This window comes from Ammospiza caudacuta, chromosome 10 (assembly GCF_027887145.1).
Source record: "Ammospiza caudacuta isolate bAmmCau1 chromosome 10, bAmmCau1.pri, whole genome shotgun sequence".
Classification (NCBI taxonomy): Eukaryota; Metazoa; Chordata; class Aves; order Passeriformes; family Passerellidae; genus Ammospiza; species Ammospiza caudacuta.
This window is the reverse complement of record NC_080602.1, coordinates 13,323,048-13,349,465: the sequence shown is the minus strand read 5'-3', so window position 1 is coordinate 13,349,465 and position 26,418 is coordinate 13,323,048. Positions and strand designations below refer to the sequence as shown.

The following is a 26,418-nucleotide window of genomic DNA, read 5'->3' as shown; positions in this document are numbered from 1 at the left end:
AAAAGGTTAGTCACAGTTTTGGATCAAGCTGTAGAAGGGCTGTGTGGGTGGCTGAAAACACAAGGGTCTAAGGGTGTAGGGCATGACTGTATAAAATAAACTTTAAGGAAAGCACATGATGTAAGAGGGGAGTTGAAAAGCATTGGGCAGTGCTGTGTAGATGGTGAAGAAGGATGTGAGTGCCTTGTTACCCTGAACTTGTAGACTCCTGGTGAGATCAGGTGTTTTGCCCACAGAATGAGCTGGAGATGTGCAGTTCCAAAATAGCCCTTGTATCTAGGTCAGAGATTCAAAACTGTGAAGTAAGATGACTGTTGCTCCACTATATTTAGAGGAGGTTTGCCAGTGCTGATGCACATCCCAGTCTACAGCGACACCGCGCCCTTCCCAGGGCGGGAAGCAGCAGCCATCGGGCATGACGGCTATACCCGGCTGGGGGTTCTGGGAGAAGGAGGCGCTTTTAACGGAGGGCTGGGCCAGGAGGCGGGGGTTCTTTGGTTCGGGAGGCGGGGATGCCGCCGCTCGGGGAACGGGGCGGGGCCGAGCTCCGCGGGCGGAACCACTGCGTGCGGAACCTTGCTGGCGGCGCGGGAGCCGCCCGGGCCCGAGCGCTGTGGCACGGCGGAGGCGGTGCCGGTCCCCACGTGTGCGCGGCGCGATGGCGGCGGTGCCGGCGCTGCCGGGGCTCCAGGGCATCCAGACGTGCCTCAGGGTGGCCGGAGCGGCCGCGGCGCGCCCCGAGCGCTTCCTCAGGTACCGCGGGGCGGCGGGGGGGCATTGGTAGCCGTAGAGAAAGGCCTGGCGGAGCCTGGCAAGGTGTAAGAGCTGAGGAGTGAGGCGTGGGAAGCGCAGTTACCTCTGAGCCACCTGGGTCTGGCTCTTGCACCATTGAGGGGTTTGCTGCTGAACTGTTCGCTTCCCCACAAGGTCTGGAGTGCTTAAATCAGATCAACGTATTGTAAGATGCGGCTGCAGAAAGCTGGAATTTTCTGTCCAGCTGCTACTTCACATACGAAGTGTAATAAAGGTGAAAGGATTAAGAGTTTGGTGTTTTTCCCCATGCCTGTGCAGTAGCAGTACTCCACGCCGTGTGGGGGATGTCCAGCCGCAGCAGGCACTATTGAAGGTGCTGTTCTGTAGCACAGAGAACCACAGTGGGTACAACTGTGATTGGCTTCATGGAAAGTGCTAAACTTTTATTTTTGTGTTCTCAGTGTGCAGGATGGGCTGGCTGCCGACTTTAGAGCAATGACGAAGACTCTCTACGATTTGAATAAAGGAAGTAACATTGTTCGTGGGGGCCCTCTAAAAGAGCTGGTAATAGAAAATTTTGATGAAGAACAGATTTGGCAGCAACTAGAGCTCCAGAACAATGCAGTTCTCAATTTCTTCAAGAAATCCATTGCAAGGGATGCCGAGGATGAAGATCTTTGCCTTCTCTCAGACCAGGAAGAGGATGGCTCTGGTGCAGAGACCAGCAGTGACAAGGAGTTGGAAGACAACATAATGGAAGCAGAAACTGAACAGATGAATGTTTATACTAAAGATAAAGATAAAACTAAAGCTAAAGAAAAGCAAAGTAAACTCAGAGAAAGCATAATGCAGAAAGACAGTGATGAGGATTCTGATATTGACTTTGATATTGAAGCTCTGGAGCAACAAGCTAAAACAGCCAAGGAAACCACACTGAGAAAGAAGGGAAGGAAATCTATAGTGGATGACAAGTTTTTCAAGCTAGCTGAGATGGAAGCTTTTTTAGAACATGCAGAGAAGGAAGACAAGGAAGAAGAAGAAGATGATGACATTAATTATTTTGAAGACATCATCTCAGATGATGAGGAAGACTCTGAAGAAGCTAAAGTCAAAGTAAGGTTTTTTCTTTAAATCAAAATCTGGCATCTGTTAGGATGACCATAAAGTGTTTAACTCTGTGTAGAAACTGCCAAGTTACATTTGTTTATGTGACTAATGATTATTTCTGAGGCTTTATTTTAACAATTAATATCTGGTAAGAAAATTCCCTGGTGCAGAAGGACATAGCATCCTGCTATTCCAGTCTCTCCTGACATGGGCCCTGGGCTTTTACATAAATAAAGAGATGATACCCACAGGAAATCAGAGACCTTGAGAATTGCAGAATAGGTGACTCAGCAAATTAAGATTTGTCACTCAGCATCTGGCAGTTAGAGATCACTGAGGTGGCTGATGCAGAGCAAAGGCCTTTTTCCAGGGACATGGCCTTGTACCTCTGATACAACTTAAATTGATGAGTAATTGATTCAAAAATAAGTATGTTATTATTCAATATTTACCAGGCATTCTCACTAGCAAGTAAGAAATATGCCCAGGGAATTAGTGTGCATTCCAACAAGTATTTGGCAAAATCTACAGTTCCTTGGCTTCTGTATGTGTAAGTGGTAGAGAACTGTAAACACCAGGAAAAGAAATCAGTTTTACTATGGCATCCTACCACAGGTTAATGCATCACTGCCCTGAATTACTGTTGCACAAAGACTCAAAAAGACAGGATACCCTTTGCTTTCTGTCACTCTTAACAGCTGTGGTTTGTTATTTGGGTTTTTCTTTCCCTCTCACCTTTTTAGCCAATTAAAAGTTCCAGAGATATGACATACAAAGATTTCTTTGATCCAGTTGATGATGATGATGGTGATGATGATGATTTAGTAGCTAATGATGCTGAAGAGGATCAGGAAGAGGAAGCAGACAGTGCCATTGAAGAGCAAAATGAAGAAAGTATGTCTGAGTAAGTAAAATGCAGGTAAAATGTCCTCATAATTTTACACTAAAGTAAAGCAGAAAATACTGAGAATATCACATTCACTCTGCTCATAGTTTGCCATTCTCAGTTAACTGTTGTATGTTCATGGTTTGTGTTCTCACCTTATTTATATTTTTAAAATATTGTCCCTTGATCTTTATTTGAATAAAGCATTTAAGAGTTTAAATAAGTTCTTATTTAAGAATAAGAGTTATTCTTATTATCCAGAAGTTTCCCTAGTGTCCTCTACCTTTAGGGGGATCCTTGAGACCTGTTGTAAACTGTAAGTTACTTGTAACAGGTAAACATCTAAGGGCTGAAATATCTTCATGTGAAAAATTATAAAGGTTTCTCAACTTTTATTTTATATTAAATGTTACTGTTACAGGTTTGAGGATATGGATGAAATGGTGGAGCACATGAGAAGTGAAGAAGCTTCTAAAAAAGTAACTTTCAGTTTGCCAGATGACAGTGAAACAGAAGATGTAACTGAAGCACAATTAGAGAAGGACATCAGTCCCAGTGAAATAAAGTCCTCATTTGAGAAGAGACAGGAAAAGGTAATTTTGGTTTGGTTTTCTTTGGGGTTTGTTCATATTTTATTTGGCTAATACTTCGAAAGAGTGGCAAATAATTTTTTTTACTGACTGTTTCATTTGTTCAGAGTCCAGCAGATACAAAGAGGGGATTTAAAATTTAAGGAAAATATGTGGTTTAACTACACAGATACATCTAATCATGTATTCCCTCACATACCTGAAATAAATACTGATTTTTTCTCTGAGTTTACAAGTGAGCTCTGGTTTAAACTTCCTAGGAAATTGTGTTTTCCAGATGAGCAAAAAAATAAAAAGCTTGGAAGAAGCACTGTTAGAGGAGAAGCCTTGGCAGCTGAAAGGAGAAGTGACTGGGCAGAAGCGCCCTGAAAACAGCCTTTTGGAAGAAACAGTGCTCTTTGACCATGCAGTGAGAATGGGTAAGGAGGGACAGGGCTTTGCTGGGTGTTCTGCCCTTTAAGCTTGCTGAAAACACCTGGGACTCAAGAAGACACCAGGTTAAACCTCTTGATGTGATTTTGAGGTTGTTTCACACTGCATTTGCACAGTGCAAACTACAGGAAATTGTAAATTTTATCAGCCTCACATAATAGGACTTACTTTTATATTTACTTACTCCACCTTTGATTGCTACATTCTTATGAAAGCTTTGCTTTCTTTTTCTTCATTTTATTCTTTATAGAACAAGACCTATTTCTTGCTGGAGAAACAATAATCTTAAAATTCTTTGCCTTTTCCTTTCAGCACCTGTGATCACAGAAGAAACGACTTTTCAGCTTGAAGATCTCATTAAGCAGAGAATATTGGATGAGGTTAATATTATCTTATCTGTTCCTCTTTACATTGTTCATAGACTTGAGTCACAGGGCACATTCCAAGGATGAGTTGGAAGCATTTCCAATGTTAGGTGTAGAATTATCTTAATTTCTGCAACTGGTTGTTTTATTCTTTTGTTTTGATGAATGTGTTTTTAGATTTCTAAGGAGCCCTATTTTTATATCCCTGTTATATACCAGGGATTTCAGTGTTTTAGTGCACTTCAAAGCAGACTGTGTGCAGATAAAACTGTAAGGAGTTCATTTGGAATATAAAGCCAGCCTGTAACTGGTGCTCTGAGCATTCTGACACTGACCAAAACTCAGTTGTTTGCTTCATTTTGCTTCAAAGCCACTGACAGAAAATTTGTATTTCACAGCTTGTTGAGTGTTACTGTTCATTGAATTTAAAAGTTTGAGGAACAGTTTGTAACTTGTTATAGTTGTTGCCTTCATTCATAAAACCAAGGACACAAGCAGAGCTATAACGTTTATTACTTTTCTTTTAATGAAAGTGTGAAACTTGATGAGTCCTGGGATGCTACATGCATAAAGTAGTTAATGTGCCAGATAAATAACTGAAAAATGTTCTAAGTAAGATGTAGCTGGTACTTGGCTGTAGTTGCACTTGGTCCTTACTTTATGACTTTCTCAGGCATGGGATGATGTAGTACCAAAAGAGAAACCCAAAGAGGAAGCTTTTGAGTACAAGAAGCGAATCAGTTTGGATCATGAAAAGAGTAAACTGAGTCTGGCTGAAATCTACGAGCAAGAATACATGAAACTTCACCAGGTAACACAAACCATGCCTTTCCTTTGGGTTTGAAGTTCACACTGTACTCTTGTGTGTTCATTTATACATTTCCAAGTGGAAGTAATTTAGTCTTTCCCTGAATATTCACCAGAGAAAGGGCTCTGGATTGTAAATTGTGTTGTTACCAGTCTTGCTTAAGTAAAGTAGCCTTATGAATGGTGTTACAGTTACATTGCATTTTTAATGCAGCAAAAGAATGAAGAGGAAGAAAATCCTGAACACAAAGAAATTCAGGAAATGATGGATTCACTCTTCCAGAAGCTGGATGCACTTTGTAATTTCCACTTCACACCCAAACCAGTAAGTGCATAAGTTTTATAAAGTTGGGGGCTTTCTCCCTTTTTTTAATTGGATACTTTAAAATACATTCCAGAAATGGTAAAGTAAACTTTGGTGTTTCCTGAGCTCATTCTTTTTTTCATATTAAATGCACTGTGATTGCCTCTAAACAAACCCAGCTAGTTGTGATCTTCAGCTGTCTGACAGCTGCTGAGGAGCTGTGCTCAGTCCTGAATGTGTCTCTTCATTTCCAGCCGGTGCCAGAAGTTAAAATCGTGTCCAACCTTCCAGCTATAAGTATGGAAGAAGTAGCACCAGTTGCTGTTAGTGATGCTGCTCTCTTAGCACCAGAGGAGATCAAGGTAAATATAAAATGGCATTAGGGGATTACAGAAGGATGTACTGTTTGTCAGATCACTGGGATTTCTGCCCTTCCCATCCTGGTGGGTGCTTCCTCACCTTGTGGACTTTTTTGGCCTAGAATTTTAGCCTTGATGGTTGTTGGGAGGTTTTGAGGGCTGAGGTGGTTTTTTGTTTGTTTGTTTGATTGCTTTTTTAGTTGTTTGTTTTTGGGGTTTTTAGTTTTGGTGTTTTTTTCTGACTGGGGAAGTAGTAAATTTTATTTGGCACCAGTAGGCCATAATATTATGCTTTGTTTTTGATCTTAACTGTTCTGTGATGGTCATTGTTTTCCCAATATTTATTTGGGTATTGAGAGGGGGAAAGCTAAACAACACTAGAGCAGAGCAATTAGCATGTCCTGGATCAGTTGTACAAATCTCATTTCCCAGCTTTTGTCAGGTTTTGGCCTTTGCCTTATCCTGAGCTCTCACCTGAAATATTGGAAATGCTCTGTGAGTTCTGTGAAGTGAGTCTTGTTTTTTGCACTGTTATGGATTTATTTAGGAAAAGAACAAAGCTGGTGATGTAAAAACTGATGCAGAAAAGACTCCCACAGACAAAAAACGAGAACTGAGAAGGAAAAAGCTCCGCAAACGTATGAAGCGAAAGGAAAGGGAGAAACGTCAGAAGCTTCTGGAAAAGATGAAACCAGAACAAGGCACAAAACTCAGCAAAAAAGCTGCTGCAGCAAAATTAAAAAGGCTTACCAAAGAAGGCAAAGCATCTCTGCTCAAGGTAAGACTAAACTTCCAAGGACAGATAATTTTTCTCTAGAGAGGAAAGGAAACTTTATCCCGAAGAATTACAAGTATAAGGTTGGAAAAATGTGAAAAAGCTGTATGATACAATTACTCTATAAAAGTATGTTCATCAGGCAGAAATGATTTTGTGTGAGGTGCTACTTTTCTATTTATTTCAAAGTTCATAAAGTGATGTTCCTGCAAATATATTTTCTTTATTTCCTGCATTTACGCCATTCCACTTCATCAAGTGGGACTGCTTGAATGCACATTGAGGTTTCTGTGTTCTGTATAAGCTTTGGGTAATTTAAACTGTTTTGTAATACAATATTCCTGTTTAACTTTGTCCTTATTGTGGAGCCTTCCCTATAATCTCATCAGATTGATATTGTTTTGCAGGCTATAAAACAGTAAACTCGTGAACCACTTATGGTGCCTTTTAAATAAAACTCAAAAAATCTGAAATTTTGAAGTATTAGAAACTAATAGGAAACATAACTTCATTATTCCAGATGTTTGTACTTACCTTTTCAGAAGGCAAGTAGAACACAAAGTACAGATACCCTGCTGTAGTTCATGATGTGCAAGGATCTGTTCTTGATGCCTGCTCTTACCTATCAGGCTAATTGCTACATAGGAAGAGAATGTAAATCTTTATTTCTTTAGATAGCAGGAGTGGACTAAAAATGTGGTGAACAATATCCTTTGAAAATCTGTTACCAGATCTTTTTACTGAAATACCATTTTGCTTGAGTAACTAGTAAGTAATATAATGGTACTGTTTGTACATTTCTTGGTTATAACAAATATTTTGTCCAATGACAGGATGAAGGTAAAGACAAGGCCTTGAAATCATCCCAGGCCTTCTTTTCTCAGCTACAAGATCAAGTGAGAATGCAAATCAAAGATGCCAGCAAATTAAAAAAGAAACAGAAGAAGGAGAAAGCAATCTCTGTTCATAAATTAAAGTTGTAATTTACCTTTTTTATACAGGTACATACATATATACATCTTGTATATATTAAATTTTTTTTTGAATTTGAGTAGGTTTTACTCTGTGTTGATCTTTAAAATACTTTATGAACTTCTAAGGTGATGTTCAGACAGTTTTCTATAGATTTCACTCTTATTTTCTACCATAGAACTCTGATTCGTTCCAAAAAGAAAGATTCTTGGTGTGGGAAGATATGTAACAGTGTAAAATACCTGACATGTGCTGTTACTGTACAGTCTCTTTAATCTATAGCCCAGAGCTTTGTATCTGCTGTTTTAATAGCTCTAGATCTATAGCAGGAGGAACTGCATTTATTGAAGAACTCAGGATGTATCCAGGCATTTAAATTACAGAAATTCTGAAATTGTGATTGGCAAAAAGGGAGGACACAAAATATTTTTAAGCCTGTGGTAACTCAGAGCTAGGAAGTTTTTAACTTAGACGGAGTGCAAGAATGGTTTGGGTTGGAAGGGGCCTCTGGGGTCATCTGGTCCAACCTCCCTGCTCCAGCAGGGTCACCCCAGAGCACAGGGCTCAGGATTGTTGTGGAATAGCTCCAGTGAGAGACTCCACACTCTCCAAGCTCTCTGGGCAGCCTGACCCAGCTCAGTCACCTGCACAGTATAAAGAAGTTTTTCCTCACACTCAGGTGGAACCTGTGTGTCTCAGTTTCTGCCCTTTGCCTGTCCCATTGCTGGGCAGCACCAAGCAGGGCCTGATCCCTCCTCAGCACCTCCCTGCTTACACTGACACGCAGGGATGAGGTCCCTTCTCATGTGTATTTTTATCCCTCAGAGGAATAATCTCCCATACCAGCACCATGTCAAAGTCTACACGAACAATTAGCCTCAGGGTGAAAATATTTCACTATTTGCTTTTTGCTGAAAAGAAAAAAAAACAAACAAAAAACTCACCACCAACAAAATAAACCTCTAGTTGCTGCTCCTGTGGCCCTCAGCTGTTTTCCACGCGTTGTCGTAAAAGGAAGTTTTGAATCTGCGGCGGGTGTTTGCGGCAGCCCCGCTGTGTGAGGGAGCGCGGTGCCGGCCATCGGCGCTGCATTGCTCAGGCCTGGCGGCGGGCGGAGCAGCCCCGGCCCGGCCCCCGGGGCGCGGCCTGGCCCCGCACGGCCCCGGGAGCGGCGGAACACGCACGGCTGCGGTGCCGGTGCGTGGGGAAGGGCGGGAGGCCGGGCGGGCTGGGGGGGCTCCGGCTGGGCCCCTTTACCCGGGGTACGGGCGGCTGAGGGGGTCCCAGCGCGGGAATGGCCGGCGAGGGGCGGGCATGCCAGAATGGCAGCCCCGGGAGCCTCTCGGGAACCTGGGCCCCGCCATCCGGAGCACCTGGAGAGCGGCTCCCGAGAGCCGGCTGCTCCTGGGCCCCGGCCCTGGCAGAGCTCGGCCCGGGCCCACCGGCACGGCAGCCGTGAGGGTGAGGGCTGCAGGATAGCCCAGAGAGTGCTTGGCACCGAAAATAGCCTGTCAGCAGCAAACAAGACAGTGATAAAATGTTCCCAGCGACAGGGCGAGGACCAATGGCCATAAACTAAAACGCAACAAGTTTCACCTCAGCATGAGGAAGAACTGCCCACTGAGGGTGGCAGAGCACTGGGAGGGCTGCCTGGGGTGGTCATGGAGTCTCTCTCTCCGGAGACATTGCAAACCCACCTGAGTGGTTCCTGTGTCACCTGCTCCAGGTGCCTGGGCAGCGGGGTTGGACTGGATGGTCTCCAGGGATGCCTTTCAACTCTGACTATTCTGTAAAAATTACAGGACTTGCCTATTTGAATTCCAGGTTCACTTGCTGATGTAAATGCAAGCTTGAGATTACTTTTCCATTTATTAAGCCATTTAAAGGCAGCTGCAGTGCTCAGCTTCCTGTGGTGTGCTTCCCTGTGTGGTAAGGCAAGCTAAAGGACAGTAGCATTGTAAGTTAAGGATTGCTTGACTTCTCTGCCTCTCTTCTGTTCATCTTGGTTGCATCTGGTGCCTTGGAAGACCACTCATTCAATGTATTTTTTATTTCAAGGCATGTCAGAAGATTACAGATGGAAAAGGAAAAGCCAAGGAAAGTCTTCTAAGTATTGCAGAATAAAGAAATGTAGCCTGAATGGAGTTGTCTGGGCCATGTAATCGCTGTGAAGTTTTGTAATGGCAGAAGCTAGGTCTTCAGGAATCAAAAGATCCCAAACAAGTTTGTCACTCAGTAAAAGTAAGAAGAAAAAGGAAACAACTAAAAAAGTGGAAGTTACGGGAACGCCATCTACACCTTCAGCATCATCCTCTATTACTTCCTTTTTTAACAATGTTCCCCCTGCCAAAGTTAGCTGTCCCATGTGTGGGCAATTGGTGCCAAGATACGGAATAAATAAGCACATTGATGAAACATGTCAGAGAAACCGTGGTGAGATTGGTGCCATTGATGCTACACTGACTTCTTTTAGGAATAAGAATCCCCCAGCTGCAAATCTGAGCAATAATTCCAGCTCATATTTTTCAAAAAACGTCATAAATCTAGAAGCAAGTCCTTCCAAAAGTAATTTATTGAAAGGAGGAGGGAGTGCAGCCCAACAGACTAGTCCTTATTTCAGCAATCATAGTTCAGTGTTGAGTGTGAACAGTGAATCCCAGGCCAGAACAGTTAGAACAGTCTCCTTGGGAAGCTTGTCTGCCAAGCTGTCCAGGAGACGCTGCCTGCAGGGAGGAAAGCAGGTCCTGTATGAAGAGATCAACTCTTCACCTCCAGCTGTTCTCAGTGCCTGTGGAAGGGCTGCAGCCCATGATGATGATGATGGGGATGAGAGTGATGCTGGGCAGAGTTCTCAGAAAGAAAATCAACCTTCTCAGAGAGGGCACCAGGAACATTTTTCAAAGAGGGAACCCGAGTTTCAAAATGAAATAAACAAATGTAATCAAGAAGACCTTGTGGACATGGTTCAAGTGCAATTATTGGCTGATAACAGTAAGGACAAAAGGTTCCCATCTGGTACAAGGAGCATCAAAGCAGAGAGCAGCTCTGAAGGTGGGATACTTAGTCCTGATAGATGTGAAATATCTCTGGCCATCCACACTTCAGCAGAGCTGACCAGTAATTTGGACATTGAGACTCAGCCTCACACTGAGGTTACTCCTTCAAAGACAGAAGTGAACAGTGGGACAGAAAATTGCTTTGGCAGGGATGATGCAGAGGTACTTCCTGTGGAAGTTCTTGAAGACTTTGAGAATGACATGAACCATCCTCTGTTAGAAACTGTGGAAAAGTCAGAATCTCAGGATTCCACTGGGGACATTCTAGACAAAATAGATGAGGTCCTCTCTGTGCCCAGCTCTCCTGGTCACCCCTACTACCTCCAGAACTTTCTAGTAGTGCTGCGAGCAGTATTGCAGAATGAAGATGATATCAGACTATTTAATGAACAAGATTTGAACATTATAACCAAGTTCTACAAATTATCAGGTATCTTTTTATTTTAAATACATTTCCACATTCACTCTTGTAGTGGAACATTCTTACATAGTTTAATGTCAGAAGTGCTAAATCAATTGACCATGTAACTTGATGAATTTTTTAAGGGAAGAAGCTGCTTCTTCTCAGGAGATGTACCCCCTTTTTTTAAAATAAACTTTGCTAATGTAGTTAGGTGCAGTTCCTGAGGGAATGGGGGGATACAGCCTCCCTCAGCCCTCCCAGCAGCCTGGTGGGTCTGAGCTGGCCATGGGCACAAGCAGCCAAAGCAGGGGGTCTGCAGAGCACTCCAGACCATAAGAATATTACAGCAGGGACAGCTTGGAGCTTGGTAATGCCTTGTTTATCTTGGGGTGGGGAATATATAAAGAAAGGGGAATATATAAAGAAAGAAAGCAACAAAAGTCTTATTACTGGCTCTCTGAGGCAAGCAGTAGGTGCACATCATTTGCATCCAAAGATCCAGGAATAAACTCACTGTTAGGCCAGTAATGCATGCTGGCATTGGCTGCTTTGACAAACACTAAAAGAGATGTTCAGGATACACCTTCCCCATTTCCACACTGTTCCCTGGATGTGAACAACACTGATCAGTAACAGGACCTTGTTCTGATAGATAAGAGAGCTTCTTGTTTCTCTTTCAGTACTGTGAGTTGGGAATACAGGAAGAATTACTGTAAGGTGGTGCTGATAAATCCATGTCTGCACTGGATGAAACAATCTCTCTTTGCAGGGTAGGAAAGATGCAGCAGTTGAGCTGTGAGAAGTGAGAGGATAGCACTAAGTCAGTAGATAACAAATCCTGGACAACTGGCAGATGGATGTCATTGCCTTCAAGAAATACCAGGCAGGATACTTTAAAAGTTCAGGTAGATGAGTTATCTGTCCCACATGAGAAGTGTCTACCCATTTCTGTTGTCATAACACAAAAAAGCCCAACACACACCTGTTTAGTGCAATGAAGTTGCTTGAATATAAATATTTTCCAGTATTTAATTATTTTCTGCAGAAATACCTACCATTCTTCAGTGAGCTGTCTCTAACTCAGTGTAAGTTTATGAAGCTTATTATGAAATTATTATTGCAGCCCTAGTTTGTTCAGTTCCGTGGCCTGGAGAAGGAATGTCGGTGTGTTAACCTTTTTCCTTTCTCCAGAATGATAAAAACTGGGGACAGGCTTTAAAGGAGTTAAACCCCCCAGAGAAAATGACAAGCTTATATGTGTGAATGTAGTTCTCCCAGTGAACTGATCCTGGAAACATTCTATTAAAGAAAAGGCTGAAAAAGTCTTATAAGGACAGGGGAATTGTTAAATAAACATTTAATGTTCATCTGCCATTTTTTAAGCATGTCTAGATCTTTTAGTGTTTCAGTTTTTTTTATTAATGATCAGTTTCAGTTAAGCAGCAACAGACAGGGGTAAAAAATTTACAAGTTAATGGGGGTTGAATTAAGTAGTCAAAAGGTTGTTGAATGTAGTAATAATAGCTAGACTATTTTCAGTTAAAATTTAATAAGCTATTTTGTTGAATTTCAGCATTGTTAGTATTTAAAAAGTCTTTCTAAAAGGTACTTTAAAAGAATACATCCCTGATAAAAATCAAATTAATATGAGTTTTTTTTCTCATTGTCTTATTTCAGTAGATGTATTAGTATAATTTGGCTTATCTTTGGAAAAATAAGGACCTGAAGAATGCTGCACAGAGAAATATTCTGTGATTATGAAATTATTCTGTCAGACTGCAGCTTCTTTTGTTCTCTAGCATGAAATATTTGGTTATTGAGTGACTCTTTAACAAAGCAAAAAGACCTACTTAACCAACACAAAATGCAGAGTTGAAAAATGAAGTTCTCTTTTTCTATAAAACTAAATATTTCTTGAAGGGTAAGCATGTCAAAAGGCATTTTAGTAGTGTCCATTATCTACAAAACATGTTGTAATGCTTTTCTACCCACAAGACTTAAAAATTCTAATGAACTTATGAATTACTTGGAAAGGTAAGTCTGGTATTTTACCAAGTCTGCTTGTAGAACACAGGGAGATTTGAAATGTACTTTAGAGAGTACGTGCATCAAAGTGGTTTTTCAGATGAATGTGGTGATTGTGCCTAGTATGTGTTTAGAATTGACTCTTCTTTTTGTCCTTCCCTGCTTTAAATAACATTTGCAGTTGGTGGGCAGAAGTTGTATGTGAGACTTTTTCAACGCAAGCTGAACTGGTTAAAGGTGAACAAAATAGAGTATGGGGAGATAAGTGTGGATTTGTCACCAATCATTGAAGAGCTGGCTGAAGCCAGATTCCTACAAACAGGTAAGGCCAGCATTAATAAACCTTTAAAATACTACAAATAAAATGTGAAGTTGTGTCAGGTTAGAGATCAATGCAGTGCATGCTTGTCTGTGCCTTGGGGAGAGAATAGAGGAGCAGAATAAAGGCTTCAGGTGGATGAGTGGTCTTGTGAAAATACAAATTGTGCAGATTAGATAATGGAGAAGACCAGCTTTTCTGAACAGTGGTTTTTTATAACTCAACAGAATTTTTTAATCTTAGCAGTTGTTTTGAAGTTGGGAAGGGTGTTCTTTTTCTGGTTATTCCTTTCCTTCAAAGTAGACCTGTGTAAAGGTCCAGAAGAAGGTGCAGAAGAATTTCAGGGTGAACCAGATAGCATTGTTAATGCATTTTTGAAGAACCTGATGCCTGTATAACTTAGGTCAAAGTTACAAGGTGCTAATATAGCTTGAGTTGTAAAATATCAATATAACCTGATATATCTATATAACCTGATATCAATATAACCTAAATAATGACTTTTTATATATCTATATTATCTGATATCAATATAACCTGAATCATAACTTTTATACCTGTATAACCTGAATCACAGCTTTTTATACCTGTATAATCCAAATCATAACTTTTTTATACCTATATAACCAGATATAAATAACTTCTATACAATGTAATGGAGTATATGGTTAACTAGTCCTTAATGCTGAATAGACAAAAAAGAAGAAAATAACTCACCAGGTAGATACCTTTAGAGATAGATAAGTATAGTTAATGAGAAATTGGTAAATGTAAAGCCAGTTAGCCACAAAATAAAGAATTTAGACAGGTTAGGACCAGACAGACCAAGGAATGAAGTAACTTTGTATGCTCCAAAAACAAAGTGGAAAAGTTCAGATGTGAAGAAGACTTTGGGAGCCTTATTAAAGACCCCTTGAGGTGCAAGCACAGTGCAAAAGAACTGTCTAATAACCATCAGATCATACCATGTAAATTAAATTAGTTCTGGCACCTGTGTGATGATGTTATAGTGACAGAGTAACACTGAGAAATACTTACTGTATAAATATACCACAGGTGGTATAGCAATATATATAAATATACCAAAGGTGGGTGAGTAAGGTGGAGAAATCCCCCTCACCTGCTCTATGGACAACAGTCTATGGGGTTTTATTTCCAGCCTATCTTTGGGGCATCAAACCTAAATCATTAGATTGGTACTAGGTTGTATGAATGCACTGTGAACTGTTGCTTGACACAATAATATGACACAATGAATATATGTGGATAATTTCACTTTTAGAATCTGAATTGGAAGACCTGTGTGAAGGGTTGGATTTGCTTTCAGCCCCTGAGCTAAAAACACTGGCAAAAATCTTTCACTTGCCAAACCCAAATGGTCAGAAACAGCAACTCGTGGATGATTTTCTGAAGTTGTCAAAGCAGCGTTCCATCTTCAGCAGGAGTCAGGCTGGTATTGGGACAGTGATTTTGAAGAGGTAAATGTTTACAGATAAATTTTGCAGGTGAATGGAAGTTGTGCTTCAAATGACTGAAATCTAGATGCCTTTTCAAGAGAGGAATGCATTTAGTAGATTTCTTAATAAAAAGCATGGCATTACATTTCAATTCACAGTGAGTCAAAGAGAAGAGTAAATACTAAACTGCATACTCTGCTTCTTTCAAGGGAAATCAAGTTTATGCATTAATTGGCTTGAAAAAAAAATTTCTCATGCTTCATTCAGTATGTTTTAGTTTTAACAAGTTGTGTATAATATTTTGATTTGTCCTTGCAGGGTGAAGGAGCTGGCTGGAAGATGTGTCAGGGTGTGCAGGGAGGCTCGGGCTGTCTTTTCCCGAATGCTGCTGCTGTTTGCACTGCCCGAGTCGCTGGAGGAGGAGGAGGCTGGCAGTGCTGGTCAGGGCCTGCTCTCCACAGTCCTCAGGGCAAACATGGGGCACATGGTGTTCCCCAGTTACACTGTAAACAGGAAAACACAGGTCTTCCAGGACAGAGAGGATCTCATCAGGTAGGGAGGGCTTTGGCAGCTTGGAAATCTGTTCGTTTCTAAAAGAGCTTTACTGCAGCACTTGTGCAGGCAAATAAGAATTCAAATGTAGAACTCCAGATGTAAATATGTAGAAGTATTAATTTTGCAATTATTTTAAGTACATTTTTGTATTGAGGTAGGACTTGTAAGTCACAGTGGCTTGCATTTTGGAACAAAATAGCTTATTTATTTGCTTCATGATCATGTGATGAAAGCTGTTTCTTCATTTGCTGTGCTGATTCTGAGCTAAAAAGAATTATATTCTCTAGTGTTAAATAAATTTAAACATAATGTTCCTTGCTAGTTTAAACTCTGCTAATCCTACAAGACTGAGAACAAAGATGGCTGCATGGTTTAATGTCTTTAGAGACTGTAAGGGAAAGAATTTATTTCTTTCAACTGTAGATGCTTTGCAAGTGTAATAAAGTTGTGGATTCTTACCACAGGTTTGCAACTGCTGTTCATCTGTCAAATGATATAGCCACTGCAATGGTAAATGGGAACTGGGAAGAAGCCAATAATCTCTATTTGTATGCTAAAGAAACCTGGAATGGACTGAAGAATCACCCCTCTTTGAGGTACTGATCTGGAAACTGTGAAGTGTATTATCTTACCTTGGGTACTTTTCCTTTGGAGAGAGGCTTATCAACTAGATATGTTATTTAACCTGATAAAGCAAGAGACTTTAATGCTCTTGAAAGCTTGGAACTTCCTGATTGTTTAGCTTTTAAGTTACAATATGAAAAGACCTTTTTTGTAAAATCTTGAGAAAGAGTTGGTAGGCATGGATATAGCACTAAAACAGTTCTGTTCTATGTGCCAGTGCAGGAGGATAGGAGTGCAGGAGGATAGGAGCCTTATTTTTCCCTTGTCATAGTGTTTTTTAAATGGCTTTCAAACAAATGGCAATAAGCAGAAAATTGACTGTGAACAAAAGATGTTGCAAATGTTATGGGAAAACATACTGGGTTATTCATGTCTTTAGATTTCCTAGTGGGTGTTGCTCAGGAAATGTTTCTAAATATCTGAGACCTGAAATAACATTTATTGGGTTTGAAGTGTTCTTCATCAGTTTTTCTTTTAATTATTTTGGTTTCTGACTTAATGACATACCACAAGTTAAAGCCTTACACTTGGCATTATATTCAATTCCATGGCAACTGATTTAAAATAATATTCATAGAGGGTCATTTACTCTGAAGACAGTGGAAAAATATTTTTTGATTTAAAAAGGCATTCAAAAGACTTTGTCCTGAAATACAGAGGTGCCTACTGAAAAGATGTTGGTCTTCTTTTATGGCAGGAAATTCCTGTTCGAGTGCTTTTCTTTTGTTCAGCTTTGTTTCTGAACTGGAACTGCTGACTTATGAGAATGAATTGGTAACAATATGTGATGTAGTAAGTTGCTGTTCTCTGTCTGTTTTAAAACTGATTAATTGATAATTCTACTGATGTTGAAACTAAAATATGCTGTGCACAAGTGCAGCTTCCACCTGCTCCCTAAGCCAAACCTTTGGGTTCTTGACTTTGCAGCTGGGATACTAATTTCAGATAAATTTGGATATATAAAACATTTAGTTTGGTAAATGCTTTAGGTATGAACATTCTTAGTAAAACTGACATCATTCAATTGATTTGAACTGCTCTTATTTTTCAGCTATCACAGAACTTTACCTGATTACCTGCGGCGTTTCACAGTTGGCTGGGTGTACACAAGAATCCTTTCTCAAGGAGTTGAAATTCTGCAGAGACTTCACAAGTATAAGGTAAAGTGGGGAGGTGAATAGAAATATGTGCTCAATTTTTGTACATCAGTTTACATTTCTAAAGTGGCTGGAAAATGGTGGTAATGTTTGCCAGTACTTGCTACAGTTCTAGTAACAAGTTACTTTTAAGGGAAAAGTGTCCCCTTTTTGTTCTGCTTCAGAAAGTTTTAAATTGTTTTGATTTCTGCTTATGCTTTTAAGATTTACCATATGTAATTCACCATAAAACTATTGCTGAGATATGCTTGTTTCATTATTTAAAGATACCTGTGTTTCACTAGATTTGGCTATTGCTTTTAAATAAGAAAAATCTTGAAAGAGAATTCTTCTAGAAATCTCTGCCCCTTCCTTAAGGAATTAACATCTCCAAAGGCCTCTGACTTACATGTTAAAGTAAATCAGATTATTTAGAAAACGACTTCACTTCTTCAACAAAGCAACAAGTAATACTTAAGATATTTTTCATATACAATAAGGATAAAAATGCTGTATTTTTGCAGTTAACCTTAAAGTTTACATAAAAATATCTCTATTCTAGAGTTTTTAAGATACACATATGGATCTGAAATGGGTATATTGGGTAGTGGAGTAAAAAGTAGGTTTGGATTGTCCAGGACAAAGTTTCTGTACTATTCATTAATTAGAAGGGAAAGTGACAAGCTAACTTGAACTTGGTTATGTAACCCAATTAATAAAGGTGCAATCCCATTGCTACAGGAAGCAGTGCAGCAGCTGCAGAGCCTCCTGGCCCAGGATGTGTATTGTACTGACAGCAGAGGGAGATGGTGGGATCGGCTGGCTCTGAACTTACATCAGCACTTGAAAAACACTAAGAAGGTATCTGGCAAGCTGGAAACACTGCAGGCATTGTCTGAAAACCTTTTTTTAAAGTATTTCTTACGGAAAGAACAGTGGAGTAGAGTCTCCTAAAAATGCAGATTTTGTTAGGAATCCTAAGGTCAGACAACCAGTTTCAACTAAGAAAATGAATCAATTTTTTTTATCTTATACTGATTAGTAGAAATTGAGAGGAATTTTTTTTACTGTACTAATATAAATTTGAATCCAGAACCCTCCTTGTGCAAAATGTTATTGATTGGTTAGAACTTTCCCACTCAGTTAGCAAGCTGGTCCTGTCCTGCATGCTCATTCTTACACTCACATGTTTGTGACTCAATTTCTCTTGAGCAGAGAGGTGCAGAGGGGTGCAAAGGGGTGCAGAATGTTGCAGAGGGGTGCAGTGTGGTGCAGAGGGTTGCAGAGGGATGAGAGTGGTGCAGAGGGGTGCAGAATGTTGCAGAGGGGTGCAGAGGGGCGCAGAGGGGTGCAGAGGGGTACAGAGGGTTGCAGAGGGGTGCAGAGGGGTACAGAGGGTTGCAGACGGTTGCAGAGGGGCGCAGAGGGGCGCAGAGGGGCGCAGAGGGGTACAGAGGGGTGCAGAGGGGCGCAGAGGGGTACAGAGGGGTGCAGAGGGGTACAGAGGGGTACAGAGGGGCGCAGAGGGGCGCAGAGGGGTACAGAGGGGTGCAGAGGGGCGCAGAGGGGTACAGAGGGGTGCAGAGGGGTACAGAGGGGTGCAGAGGGGCGCAGAGGGGCGCAGAGGGGTACAGAGGGGTGCAGAGGGGTACAGAGGGCGCAGAGGGGTGCAGAGGGGCGCAGAGGGGTGCAGAGGGGTGCAGAGGTCTCAGTGAGCCGTTGTTTGTGCCCTCTGTTTGCCAGGCCATCGGCTGCATCCGGAGGGGGCTGGCGGACGCGGCCGTGCGCACCGGGCACCGCCTGGCGCTGTGCCAGCGCGCCCTGCGCATCCGCGACTCCCCCAGCTGCAGGCAGCTGCAGGGGCTGCTGCAGGACCTGCCCCTCCTCACCGTGCACGACGTCGCTCACGTAAGCAGGAGCTGCAGCTCCTCCTGAGCTCTCTTACTTCACACAAGGAAAAGTAATCTGGGAGACTTGTTACAAGCTGTGCGCCAGCCTCTGACTGACATGGTGCAGGAAAAGGAACACAAATGTGGTTTTTTGTTCTAAAACAAAAGCCTCTTGTAATCAAATACTTCTGCATTGGTCAGCTTCTTAGCTGAAGTTAGTCAGCTGTACGCTGATCTAATTTGCATTGCTTTGTATTTGTTATGGATGTGATCATCCATAAACTCCAGTAATTTATCAGTAATGCCCTCAGAGCCTTTCTGGCTGAAGAGTCTGATCAGATCAGTGCATTGCCTCTGGTGGCTGCAGGCCAAGCATTCTGTGTGACAGAAAAAGTAATAGTAACCTTAGCATGTTGTCAGCATTAGATTAATGGCTAAAAGATGCCACTGTTATTTTAGGAACCTTTGGAAGTTACGCACTCTGAATATGTGTTATGCAAATATTCAGTGTAGGGCACTTGCATCATATTAGAATGGATTTTTAAAAAATCTATCTTTTCCATACCATTATAAAGATAATTCTGTCTGGGCAAAATGAGAGCAGAGCCTCACTTCCTCTCTCAGCCTCCTCACCATATCTCCCTGCAGCCCCTCTTTGTCTCTGCTCAGGTCTGTCTCCTCATTTTTCCATGTTTTTGCTCCTGGTCCTGCGTATAGAAAGGCTACATTCCCATCTGCCCAGAATTTTTGCTAGACATTTATTTTCTTAAAAATGTGCCAATTTATGAAAGCTAAAGAGGATGATTTCACAAGAATGACAGGTTAAATTTTATTCAGTTAATTTTTGGAAACAAATCTAGTTCTGATTTTAAGAAATCTGAAAAGGGGATTTTGGGCTAAAGCTTTTTCAATGTGATGCTGGAAAGTAACCAAATGTTTTAATATGTTCAGGTTACAATCAGTGGAAAGATGTGTCCTCAGACAAGAATGGGAAAATCTGTGTTCCTCATGGAGGATATTGGTGATGGAGAAGGAGGCCAGGACTGCAGTGTATCCACAGTCATGTGCTCAGTTGAGGAGCTGGCATTAACTCATTACAGGAGGAATGGCTTCGATCAGGGTAACAGTGCTGTTGCTTTGGGGGTATTTTGCAGTAAAATAACTGTGGGAATAAGTAAAGAAACTATTTATTTTAGGCTGATTCTGTTTCCTTCCCAAACACCTCTAATACATCACTTCCTTACCAAAGTGCTTTAACATGTATTTTCAACCTGACCTGCTTTAATGATTTGCTGCCTTCATTTACCAAAGGTGGTTTTCAAATCTATTAGGAAAAACCCCAGTGTTTTTTCTTCATCTACACAGAAAATCACTTACTTTGCCTTCCTTACTGTTGAACAGCTAAGGGTAAAACAATTTGGGTTAAAATTCTAGCATTATCATTCAAAGGAGTGTCACTAATGAAATGCAAACCTCCACTGATTATTGCTACTAGATGTCCATGAGAACAGTATGTACCAATAGCACAAACACTGCAGGATTTATTGAAAAGGCTCTATTAGTAGTATTTAATGTATTTTTACAATTTAGGAGCTATGAAGCCATCGACTAGTAAGAATATATAGGTCTGTTTTACAGGAAAAAAAACCAAAATACTAAAAGGTAGGCAAGTTATTTTTGAAGATAAAATTTGTGCCTTTCTATAAAATATATATTTTAATATAGTTTAATTTTATTGATAATACTGTTGCAGCAAAAGTGGTCACATCAGAAAAAGGTAAAGAGGAAGGGAACAATATTTAGAATCAGGGAGAATTGTGCTGAAATCCCCATTCAGTTCCTCACTCCCACCCACTCACCATTGGTCTTCTTGGCTCAGTTTTGAGCACAGTGGCCATGTGTGATTTAGTGATGATCCACAATGGCCGTTCCAGCTCCATGCACGCAGCCCAACACACACACATGCTCTCTCTCATATGTGTGGGGTACCCTGCATGTATAATGCACATACACTACATTATATGGTGTATAATGACATACATACTCTGGGATCTGTATGTGTGATGGGTAACATTACACATACTGCTATAGATAATGTGGTGTACTAACAGACTAATAACAAACACACATCACAGAGTGCCTGAGGGAGCTCTGGGGGTCACCTGGTCCAACCTCAGCTCAAGAGCCAGACCATGTCCTGCTTTAGAGTATCCCAAGGAGGGTGAGTCCACAGCAGCCTGGGCAGCCTGTGCCTGTGCTCCATCACCTTCACGGGGAAAAAGTGTTTCCTTGTGTTTGCATACATATACATATATATACACATATATATAATCATACATGTATATGTTTCCCTATGTTCATATATATAGAAATGTTCACAGAATCACAGAACCACTGAATGGTTTGGGTTGGGAGGGCTCACAGTGGGGTCATCTGGTCCACCCTTCCTGCTCAAGCAGGGTCATCCCAGAGCACATGGCACAGGATTGTTGTGGAGCAGCTCCAGTGATTGTCAGAGTTAGCCCAGTAAGCTCTGTGGGGGCCAGGCAGGGATGGAAGCTGTGCTGCAGCTGAAGGCCCCTGGCCTGGGAGCAGCAGGCTTGGGGAATGGGGCAGAATGAGCTGCATTTGCAGCTGACACCAGCTGGCATGAACCTGAACGTGGCCAGATTATTTCTGCTTTGGGTCATGATGGTTCAGTACCTCTTCATATGACATTGCTGTAGGAATTAATGTTTCCATTTTTATTAAACTCTGCCCTTTAGGTATTCATGGGGAAGGCTCAACGTTCATTACATTGTATGGGATTCTGATGTGGGATATCATTTTCATGGATGACATACCTGACGTGTTCAGAAATTCCTATCAGGTAAGTTTGAAAGGCTTTCTTTAGTTAATTTATTTTCCCATTGCTGTAGACTCAGTAACCATGTTAAAATCTTATATGGGATTAGATTAACATTTTATTCTGAGGGACTTTCCAGACAGATCTTGGTGTTTCTTTCATTTTATTATTTTTTATATTTGATTTATTGTATTTTGTGGGATTATGTGTGGCAGCCGTTTGGGTAAGGCTGTTTCTTAAGCACTCTGCATTTGCTTTTGGAAATGGCTCTCGGGCCCTCCCTGCTCAGCAGCGCCAAAGCTGAGTTAAAGCTGAATTGCTGCAGGGGCTTTTCACGCCCTGAGCGTGCAGTGCTGGCCCGGGGCCGCTGGGGGATCCGCCCCGGCTTCATCACGGCTTTGTTCTTTCACCTCGCACTGCTCGCTGTGCCTGAGCTGTCTTGATCCCGGTTCCAGATCCACCTCAGAGTGCTGGGAGTGCACAGGATTCTTTGCCTGTTAAAGGAAACCTCTGTCTAGGGTTCAAAACAGCAGAGCAGAGGCCAAGATGTGGCCAGTGTTTGTTGCACTGGCACTGGGTGCAATATTTTTCCCATTTAATAAATATTTTTATGGTGGTCATGTTCTAGATAAATCAGTTCAATGTTTGATTGACTTTGTAGTTAAGAAAAATATGAAGCAGGACATTGTCATTCTGGGAACAGCTGCTGTGGTGGCAGTTCCTGAGAGCTGGATTTACCCTTTCATCCAGACATCCCCCCTGGATTTATACACTGACAGCTTCTATGAGAACAGGAGGGCTGTCATCGAGGCCAGGCTCCAGCAGCTCCACACAGCTTCCTCAGAGACGCTGGCAGAGCTGGTTGCTGACGTCTGGAGCACTCAGGAGGGAAAAGCAGCAGCCCTGGTTAACTGGGGACGTTTTACTTCCCTCCAGCAAGTCCAGGTAAGTGGCTGTTGCCCAGCATGGGCACTCCAATTAGGCTTGACATTCAATTACCCATGGCCCTGGTGTGCTCGGGGCTTTATTGAGGCACTGAGCCATGGCAGATGGAGAGTGGTGGGAGGCAGGAATTGGAATTAGGGATTATTGTACTGAAGTCCCTGCACAAGTAGTGTTACAATTTTCTCATATGGTCACTTTTCCTGTAACAGTAGCTGAGAGCACAGCAGGAAAATTGATGTAAGAAACATCTACTTACGTTTCTTGTTACGTTTCCTGAGACTGAACAAAGAGCTGAGGTGGGCCATGCAGTATTCTTGGAACAGTATTCTTGTGAGGGCTGGGAAATGGTTCTGCAGGAAATCAAACCAAACCAAACCAACCAGCAAAGCCTCTCTTGCAGAGCCTGGTGTCCTGCCTTGGAGGGAGGTTCCTGAGTGGTGTTTTCCAGCGGCTTTCCAGGGACCTGCGGCACTGCCGGGGCGGCCTGCCCGACCTGCTCGTGTGGCGCTCCCACAGCCAGCACTTCAAGGTGGGTGGGGAGCACGGAATACCCAGTGCTCAGCTGCCTTCCCTCTGTGGACCCCCAATACCCAGTGCTCAGCTGCCTTCCCAGTGTAAAATCCCAATACCCAGTGCTCAGCAGCCTTCCCTCCGTGGAACCCCAATACCCAGTGCTCAGCTGCCTTCCCTCTGTGGACCCCCAATACCAATACCCAGTGCTCAGCTGCCTTCCCTCTGTGGACCCCCAATACCCAGTGCTCAGCTGCCTTCCCTCTGTGGACCCCCAATACCCAGTGCTCAGCTGCCTTCCCTCCGTGGAACCCCAATACCCAGTGCTCAGCTGCCTTCCCAGGGTAAAACCCCAATACCCAGTGCTCAGCAGCCTTCCCTCCGTGGAACCCCAATACCCAGTGCTCAGCTGCCTTCCCAGGGTAAAACCCTGCCCTAGTCAGCCCACACAAATGGTGATTTCCTTCGTGCAGCTCGGCCTCCCTGCCCCCATGGAGCACTGGGTGATTATCTGCTCCTCTAGTGCGTGTAGGGAGCAGACATGCTCAGCATGTGCTGAAAAAAGGTCTTTGATTAATCATAATCTAAAGCACCTGTTACAATCAGCCACATATTGAATGTTGTTAGCAAGGAGTTCTTCTGGCAGCACTTAGACAAAATCTGCACTATTTGAGTCCACAGCAACTGTGTCTGTGTCTGCTACAGAAATTGAGTAAACAGTCGTGGATGGTGCCTTGCACAGTAGTGGAATAGCTGCTAGAGGACTATTGGACGTCTCATCTGTTGGAGCAGCTTGTTATGTGTTTATGGTACAGAGCTGAATAGCAGAAATTAGTTCTCTAGGGCACCTGGATAAGTTGCTGTCAGCATCAGCTGGAGCAGGTGAAGGTGCAAACATTTGATTTTGCAGTAGGAGAGATCTTCATTCACCAGGGCTTGTCTTTGTTTTGGTGGGTATTAACTATATAAAATTTCATTCTCTTACAGTTAAATTTTGAAATATGGAGTAATAATTAAGCACCCACTGGACCCTCCATTGTGCTAAGATCTCCATTATTTTTGTTGCAAATAACAGCTGTTAAAAATACTTCTTGTGTGGGAGCTAGTGATCCTTCAGTTCCTCCAGGGACACACTTGTAACCATGCCCCTTTCCTTGTAGCTGGTGGAGGTGAAGGGCCCCAATGACCGCCTGTCTCCCAAGCAGGTGCTGTGGCTGAGTGAGCTGCACAAGCTGGGGGCTGCAGTGGAGGTTTGTCACGTGCAGGATGTTGGGGGCAAGAGCAAACGCCTCAGCTGACACAGGTTGGATCATGTGGGCAACTCGGGTGTTCCTAAAGGAATGGGTCGCACACACCAATGACTGCTGATTAATAAAAATAGTTTCTTCTAAAATTCTGGTTTCTTGGAACATTACCATAGTCCTTTTTAGCACAAAACATTCTAAAATGTAATTTGAGAAAACTGCCAATATGATTGACTGCATGTCACTTTGTGTTCAGAAGAGGAGAGCCCTTCCTTTCTCTCCTCAATTCCTGACTTATTCTCTGAGGTAATCTGGGCTTTGCCCAGCAAGGAGAAGAGCTGCCTTCAAGTGTGAAGACATGAGACCATCTCTACCATACAGAAACTGGGCCATCAGGTGCTGTTCATTTGCAGGGTGCCCTAAATTCATTATGTTGGGCAAGTGTCCTTGCAAGGTTTGAGTTCAGCCCCTTGCCAGGATCGTCAGGTCCAGTGTGATTCTCTGTCTGTCCCCACTTACCATGATGTATTTGAATTTTGCACTTGTACATAAACAGATACAGGTGGCAGAGAGTAGGACATAAAGCATTAATGCTGTTCTAATGTGTATGAAAGGATAATTTATTTAACAGCCCCTTCTGTTTATGTGTATTACCTATATAAAGGGAAATATTTCTGGTAGTAGACAAGAGTTGGTCAGTGCCAAGATGACCACATTCAGTACAGTCAGTTCTGCCCCACATAAATTGATGTGTTTGCTCATTCAGAAGTATGTCAGTCAACTGGAACTAAAAAGATGAATTCCATTTTAAGACACCAAAATCCTGTGGGTTTCTCCTAATTTTAACACACAGCCAACATCTTTTCTTTGGAGTCTTCATTCTCATACTGAGTAAGTTCCCTTCTATGAGAAATTCTGTTCACTATGCAAACTGCAGACACTAAAATAGAACATAGCAAGAAATAAGATAATTTGCACATAATTTTTATTAATCATCTTTCTATAGCACAGTGTCCATGCTTTTCTTGGAAAAAACCACACACACACATTTTTTTTTTTGTTAGAGGAAGGGAAAGAAATCACCTGAAATTCACTGTGGAAAGGTACGAACTTTTATTGACTCTAATTTATTTCACATTCATAACTCAGCATCAGGATTTTATAATCTTCCTGCCACTGCTACTCAGTAAATCATTATCAGGCACAAAGGTTTTAGTTTCAGTTGAAATGGTGAACTCTAAACCATCACAGCAACAGCATTAGAAACCTACTGCCTAGAGCAATTTGAGGTACAAATTTCTGTCTCTTGGTTAGAGGCAAATTTAAGATTTTGTCCTTTGCTTAAATACACGTTAGAATTTTTTGGTTTTAATATATTTCCATCTGAGAATAAGCCAAAAGGTTTGCCCAGCTTGCTACATTTTCACTGAAACACAAGGCAGTTAATTGTTGAGAGTGGTATTGCAGGCAGCTGCACACAAAGCACACGTGCAGCCTGGGCAGACACACAAAGTTCTCAGTGCACTCCTGGGGGCACAGGGCAGTGCCTGGAGGCTGAGGGGGCACCACAGCCCCAGCCCTGCCCTGAGCCCAGCCCTGCACTGGGGCCAGCAGCTGCAGCAACTGCAGAGCTCCCCCTGGGTGGTACAAAGCCATGACTCAGCCAGGAACAGCTGCAGCAATGCACATCTACAAACACAAAAGGATGAGCTGCTTGGGAGCTTTTCTACTCTGCAACACAAAGATGGCATTTAACAGTATGTTGCTTTCAATGGTGAACAGAAATGAAAATTTGGAAATACGTGTACATATATATACAGAGACATATATATACACACTTGCATGTCAGTATTCTGTACACAGAAGTAAGATACATACTCACACCCCAAAAATTGCTTTTGAAAGTTATTAAAGATATTCAGAACAGTCCCTACTGACTTGATAAGGCAACTGTGCAGAGTGGAGAATATTCAAAATCAACACTTGGTACCTGTCCTTCAAAAGTGAATCTGAAAGTAGTGAGCTGTTGAACTCAGAGGAAGCAGCAGCATCCACAGGCA

At 42.1% G+C, this 26,418-nt stretch overlaps 2 protein-coding genes across 4 annotated transcripts; both read left to right on the top strand.

Moving 5' to 3' along the window:
* Positions 1-645: 645 nt before the first annotated feature.
* On the top strand, positions 646-9,610 carry MPHOSPH10 (M-phase phosphoprotein 10). Of its 2 annotated transcripts, XM_058811642.1 has the most exons (12): positions 646-753; positions 1,215-1,866; positions 2,604-2,764; positions 3,168-3,339; positions 3,614-3,755; positions 4,081-4,148; positions 4,807-4,944; positions 5,155-5,265; positions 5,499-5,606; positions 6,151-6,381; positions 7,212-7,379; positions 9,409-9,610. In XM_058811642.1, the coding sequence occupies exons 1-11, from the start codon at positions 659-661 to the stop codon at positions 7,359-7,361; spliced, it is 2,028 nt and encodes a 675-aa protein (XP_058667625.1). In that variant the 5' UTR covers positions 646-658; the 3' UTR covers positions 7,362-7,379; positions 9,409-9,610. The 2 variants fall into 2 exon arrangements, with proteins under 2 accessions (XP_058667625.1, XP_058667624.1); XM_058811641.1 differs by lacking the exon at positions 9,409-9,610 and having other exon boundaries at positions 7,212-7,429.
* FAN1 (FANCD2 and FANCI associated nuclease 1) lies at positions 7,223-24,480 on the top strand. Of its 2 annotated transcripts, none has more exons than XM_058811635.1 (14): positions 7,223-7,379; positions 9,409-10,836; positions 13,016-13,156; positions 14,436-14,631; positions 14,929-15,162; positions 15,630-15,761; positions 16,841-16,949; positions 17,667-17,786; positions 18,669-18,833; positions 19,766-19,934; positions 21,580-21,683; positions 22,410-22,604; positions 23,005-23,133; positions 24,275-24,480. In XM_058811635.1, the coding sequence occupies exons 2-14, from the start codon at positions 9,531-9,533 to the stop codon at positions 24,410-24,412; spliced, it is 3,138 nt and encodes a 1,045-aa protein (XP_058667618.1). In that variant the 5' UTR covers positions 7,223-7,379; positions 9,409-9,530; the 3' UTR covers positions 24,413-24,480. The 2 variants fall into 2 exon arrangements, with proteins under 2 accessions (XP_058667618.1, XP_058667619.1); XM_058811636.1 differs by lacking the exon at positions 7,223-7,379 and adding an exon at positions 8,482-8,547.
* The last annotated feature ends 1,938 nt before the right edge of the window (positions 24,481-26,418 follow it).